This window comes from Acanthisitta chloris, unplaced genomic scaffold, assembly GCF_000695815.1.
Source record: "Acanthisitta chloris isolate BGI_N310 unplaced genomic scaffold, ASM69581v1 scaffold15552, whole genome shotgun sequence".
Lineage (NCBI taxonomy): Eukaryota > Metazoa > Chordata > Aves > Passeriformes > Acanthisittidae > Acanthisitta > Acanthisitta chloris.
The window spans coordinates 5,022-11,245 of record NW_008662296.1 but is presented as its reverse complement, the minus strand read 5'-3'; the positions used below and the strand labels follow the sequence as shown (position 1 = coordinate 11,245).

Sequence of the window (6,224 nt, the reverse complement as noted above, 5' to 3'; positions counted from 1 at the left end):
CCCCTCTTTCCCCACTGAGCCTCTGGATGCTTCCTAATGAAGCCCTCCAGGTGCAAGCATAATACACAGCACTGGCAATGAAGTCAGCCCTTTTCCACCTGGGAAAGGAGGTGGAGAGCATACATGAAAGACAGCCAGGGGCAAGGGGCTGATCAAGCACTCCCATAAAAACCAAGCTTGTTCCTTCTTGTCTGAATACCTGGTGCTTGCAGCAGCTGGCTGCCCTACACAGCAAGCAAATAATTTTAGCAAGGAATTCTGCTCTGGGCATCCAGTTGACTGGGACTTCCTTTGAAATGGAGAGCAGAAGTGTGAGTACACAGGGGTCTAGAGAGAAGGGATATGATGAAAAGAAGAGGAGGGCAAGCTCAGACAAGGGGAGAACGTGGTGTGCTTTGGGTTTATCTCCATCAGCCCACAGGAAATGATGCTACAGGACATTCCTGACCAAACAGTGTCCATGAATCAGCACAGGAAAAAAAACAAAATGGAAAAAAAAGACAAGAAAAGCATAAGGAGGCAAAACATTTGAAATAAAATGAAATGGATCTCACTGCTCAGTCTGAAGGGCCATGAGCTGTGCCATGCCACGCTGTGCCATGCCAGACAGAGCACCTCTCCTATTCCTGGCCCATGAGGACAGTGGGAATGCTGCAACTGCACCACAGCACACCTGGTTTTGTCCCAGCTGCAAATGGGAAGCTTGATATGCTGCAACTGCACCACAGCACACCTGTTTTTGTCCCAGCTGCAAATGGGAAGTTTGACGGGCACCAGCTCAGCTCTCCTTCTGTGATGTTGTTTCTATGGCACATCCTCAACTGCCTTAGGCACGTGAATGAGGCCTCACTTATCTTCCCAGTGCTCAATATTTCTGTCCTGAGACACCAGCTCTTGTCCTGTGGCCTGCGGGAGAGACCTCATCCCTTCATCATCAGAGCAGGGAAAGCAAAGCGAAATGATTTCACAGGTGCTACAGGTAAGGACCTGCACTCAGGCAGTAACCACAGAGCTGCTGACATCTAAACCCTCATTCCTCAGTTGGGTAACAGTCTGCAGCTCTCCACATGCTCCCTGAGAACTCAGCACCACCCAGGCAGCATGGAAGCCTGTATATCCAGTTGAGGATGTGGAGTGTAGGTGGAAGGTCTGTAGGATGATGTCATGGCTTAGACCTCATTGGAAGGTGGAGGGGAGGGGTGTGGTCCGGGGTGGGCAGGTGTTAAAGAAGCCGAGCATCCTTGTTTAAGGAGGGAGAAGAAACTCAGGAGACTGGGAGCTCAAGTTAGTGAAGTGGGAAAGCACAAGACAGCAAGGGAGACAAGGAGCAGGGGAGGAGGGAAGCACAGAGCTGGACACAAGGGGCTAGTCAGACCTCTGGGAAGGGGGCTGGCAGGCAAATGGAACATCTTCAGTATCATTTCAAACACTGTTGTTGATGATCCATGTTGTCCAAGGACACAGACACACAAAGCTGGGGTGAAGCTGGCCACAAACCTCCAGTTTGCCAAGGAGAGTGGCAATTCCACCAGGTCTGGCCACAGCTTACCTAAAGCACTGGCGGTGGTAGAGCTTGCCCTCGGCCAGGTAGCGCTGCACCAGGTGGACGTGCTGCTGGCAGGCTGCACAGGTACTGCTGAGCGTGGTGCGCTGGGACCGCTCCAACGGGTCCAAGGGGGCATCATCCTGGGACACAACACACAGGGGGCTCAGCATGGGGGCCACGAGCTGCTCCCCAGACCACAGATCCTCCAGAGCAGCTCCTCCCTGCACAAGGCCCATCGCTGAGTGCTTGTGGCACTGCTCAGGGGCTGAGCTCAGGGGCTGACAATGTGTGGAACAGCTGATCCTGAGTCCAGGCACAAGCAGGCTGCCTCTTCCCAAATTAGAAGAGGCCACTCCAAAAGGTGCTTTGTCCCTATCTATGGCTGAAGGGCTGTGGAAGGGATTAATCTATATCCCAGGCAGCACGGTCCTACAAGACCTTGAAGAATGTCCCATCCCAGACATCTACTAAAACCTGAAATAAAAGGCATCTTTTCTGCTCTTCTAGTCCCACATTACTGCTCCTTCCTCACCTACAGGGTTATCCTCACACAGGAAAGAGAGCATTTGTGCCCTGGGTGGCTCAAGGAACCATCCAGCACCGATCTGCCCAACCTTTTGCCCGCCATGGACAAATTACAGTCCACAAACTCATAGTGAGAAATCACTCTCTCAGCTGGGTCCCCAAGGCACCAAAATCCAAAACACCCCTCCCACCCCAAACATAGATAGGTAGACCCCTGCAAAGATCCATTCTGCTGTGAGGCTCTCTCCTGTCTCCTCACCCACAGTGTAGGGAGCACCACTGCCTCAGGCTGGCTTTGAATCAAGAAATTATGTACCTGTGGTGCTGGAGGACTCTCAACCACAGCCACAGGCTTCTTTTGGGACAGCAGAGGAGGCGAGGAGGCAGCAGTTGGGTGCTTCATAGGCGGAGGGACGCTGGCTGGAGGCAGAAGGGAAGGAGGATCAGGCACTGAGAGCAGTGGTGACTCACACCACCCATGTGGGGGAAGGGCAGGGGAAAAAAAGAAAAATCATCCAGCCTTGTGACATAGGATGGGACTTGCCGCTCCCAACACTTCAGTGCTTATTTTAGGTGGAAGAGACAAACACAATCTAATAATGGGTCAGCTGCGAGGCTGCCAGAGAGCCTGGCCCTGCTGTGGATCCCCTTCTGTGGCTCAGGGATACCAGCCTCCCACTGTGATTTTATTTATTCATCAAATGCTACTTGACTTCCTTGTAATCAACTCCCTAAGCAACACTTAGAGCCCAGAACACCAGAGATAGCTGCTGATATATTGTTCTGACCCACTGGGCCCCAGGGCTTCCAAGCTGTCAGCAGGTCTGTGAAGCATCTCTTGCTGTCAGGACTGGCACTCACACACCAGTCCCCAGTGGGATTCCTTGGCTGGAAGACCAACATCCTTGGAGAAGTATATACAAGTGGAAGAGATTTATCTGATGTTGTGGCTAGAAAGTGGAACAGAGGAGACCTGGAGCTCTGGTCTCCACCCAGCAGAGGGATGCCCTGGAAGAGCTGTCTCAGAGCAGCACTCAGCTCAGGTTGCAGTTGTATGGACAGATTTGCTGATTTGAGACTTTCCACCCTGGCTTCCCTCCCTCTGTCCTCCAGCCACTTTACACGGTGATAAAAATTAGCTGGGGTAGGCAGGGTGCCTGTCTAGCTTTCTCCCATTTTAGTGGGTTAGAGCAGATCACAAAGGGGTCTGGTGAGCACCAGGGGTGTTGGCCCAACCCAAGTGTCAGGAACGCAGCACAGTGGCAGGAGAAAGGTGTTGCTCTTTCCACAGCCTGAGCTGTAACATCACTCCTCACCTCTTGTGAAACCTCACCCTAATGCACTCCCTCTTCCAGGCCTTCCTCAGGGGCACCAGTGAGATGCAGGAGGCAGGTACTACCTGCTCCTCTCCCCTTCCCCACAAACACACACGGCTCTCAGCTGATACAGTAAGGAGGAAGCACAAGGTAACGCTGGGTTTCCTGCACTCAAACAAGGACAAACTTTGCCATAAGGTTGGGAGAACACTCACCTTGGCTGGGGTTGTTGAAATGGTTGTAATACTGAGACACATAAGTCATGATGCTAAGGCAGTCAGGGACTTTCATGGAGACCATATCATTGGGATCTAGCAGAGCTGGGATGCCCAGCTCCCGCTCTGCCAATTCAAAGGCCTGCAGGAACAGCAGAGAGAGGCATCAAGGAGAGAAAATTGATGCTCTCTGAAAAATAACACAGAAATCAAGTTGGAAGCACTCTGGGGAAGGTTATGCAGTAAGCCTGTGGCATCCCTGATGGGCACAGGCTCCCAGACATGCCACTTGACTGGAAAGGTAGCATCGGAAGCAGGGGAACAAGTTGCTGCAGCTGCCCTTTCCTTCAAGTAATTTCTGCTGCCCGAGCCCCTGAAACTTCCACCTGATGGGTCTTTGGTTGCTGCACTGGGACAGGAACTCTCAGGAGGTCTCAGTTTTCACTGAAAAAACATGTAGTGTTTTTCTCCACCAGCACCCTCATGCAAGAACTCAGGAGACCCTTGGCTGGCACCACGAAGGGCCTAAGGCTGGCAGATACTTTCAGCAACACAGCCAAACATCAGCGCTACAGAGCAGTGTCCCTGGCCATCCCAAATGCTCACCCCACTGAAACACTGACTCTGCCCATTCTTTCATGCTCTGGGGTGCTACATCCTCCCCTCCCACAATTAACATAGACACCCTGGCTCAACATCCAGCAGTCTGCCACACACAAGCCACTTCAGTACTTTTCTGTGTCTCAGCAAGCAGAAACAAGGACATTGATAGGAAGGACATAGCTCCTACAACTGCATACATGGTTATCTGAAGGGAAGAAATGGAGGAAAAAAGCTGTTTGAGAGCTTCCCACTCAACAGTGTATATGGATTACTGTCTATACACTGGCCATCTCACCGCAGTGTACACACATGGATCTCCAAGGGACAGGAGATGCAAGACTTTGGGAGGGACTGAAGAAAAGGTGAACCAGGACGGGATGAGAATGGTGTGTGCACTGAATGGTGAGGTACCAAATGCATGGTGTGGGTAAAGACTGCAGGTGCCTAGGCTCTGGGGCATGAGATGCTGTGCAGGGTCTGGGATATAAAGAAACAGAGAAATAAAGGAAAATTGATATTTGCAGTAACTAGGACTGTAAAAATGTCCCCTGGGGACATTCTGCTCTGGTCAGCCTGGCTTTAAGCTGGTTCTCTGCTGCAACACAAGGCTGCAAGCAGTGAGGAGAGACCTCACCTTAGAGGTCACTAATAGGACAAGAAACCCATTGTGTGGGTCTTCAAGGGAAAAAGATAGCTGTTAATGGCTGAAAGGGGCCAGCTAGTCTAGGAAAGGACATGCCACAACACAGCTGGAGAGTCCTAGTCCCGTAAATCCGAATCACAGAATTACAGAATGGCTCAGGTTGGAAAAGACCTTGGAGAACATCTAATCCAACCCCTGCTAAACCAGGTTCACCTAGCGCAGATTGCACAGGATCACATCTATGCAGGTTTTCAATGTCTCCAGAGCTCCACTTCCTCTCTGGGCAGCCTGGTTCAGTGCTCTGTCACCCTCATGGTAATGTTTGTGCCTGTTGCCCCTTCTGTTGTTGGGCACCTCAGAAGAGTATGGTCTCATCCTCTTGACATCTCTCCTTAAGATACTTGTTTGTAGGTCAACTTAACTTGGGAAAGTGATGGGCCTTGCCTCACCACAGACTATTAGATGGAGCCTTGCAGCAATCAGGTCTTTCTCTCATTAAAAAAAACAGGGCTATTGCCCCTCTGTGCCCCTGGGGTTGGGCACCTCCCCAGTCCCCACTGCCTGCTTCTGCTACTGGCTCCAGCTGTCCCAAGAAGAGGAACACTGAAGACCAGGGTCCAGCATGACCTTCTTCTCTGCTTATGCCTGGAGTAAAACTAGTTTCCTGCTTCTATTGCCTGCAAGTCTGGAACAACCGAGGTCAATATGTTGTACCATTTAAATCTTCACCTGAGATGTTGTCTTGGCAACTACTAGGATAACCAGTACAGGCCGGAAGCTGATGTTTCAGATTCCCTTGTTTCCACAGACGCTCCTGCCTGTTACAAACACAGATTTTCCTTACACCCTCACCACTGTCACAAAGACCTCCCACACAACATGACCTCCATCAAGTCATTCTCACTTCCCTTCTTCTTTCTGTGCACAGCAGAGTGGGGACTTACCAAGCGGTTATTCTCATAGACATCATCCTTGGAGAGAGAATCGAAGTCCCTGAAATGAGAAAGCGCAAAAAAGCCACATGAGGTGCAGAGGAAAAGTGCCCCTATGCCATCACACGCAGGTTCCCAGGACAGCCAACCTTACAACAACTCAACACGTAAGACCCTAGACAAATAAAACCTTGGCAAAGCAAATTTCAGGTTATAAAAGGACAAAGAAACCAAAGGGAAATTGCAGGTAAAAAAAGAAAGCAAGTCCCAAATGGGTGGTGACCAGGAAACTAAAATGTCAGTCTCTCGTTACCCGCTTCTTCGGCCCTTGAGATTAAAGGCTGCAGAAATACCAGGGCCATGCTTCAATTAGCACCACACACTGTTGTATCGAAGGGTACACAACATCACCCCAAACTTGCCCCTCCAAGGCCACTGGCACAA

General features: G+C 50.8%; 1 protein-coding gene across 1 annotated transcript in view; it reads right to left on the bottom strand.

Annotated features, from left to right (window-relative positions):
• Positions 1–5,841, bottom strand: part of MICALL1 (MICAL-like 1) — a gene marked incomplete at its 5' end in the record, with an annotated part of 13,457 nt that extends 7,616 nt beyond the window's left edge. The window contains 4 exon segments of the mRNA XM_009070550.1: positions 1,550–1,749; positions 2,415–2,491; positions 3,603–3,744; positions 5,793–5,841. Coding sequence (XP_009068798.1) covers positions 1,550–1,749; positions 2,415–2,491; positions 3,603–3,744; positions 5,793–5,841 — 468 coding nt within the window.
• Positions 5,842–6,224: the final 383 nt, after the last annotated feature.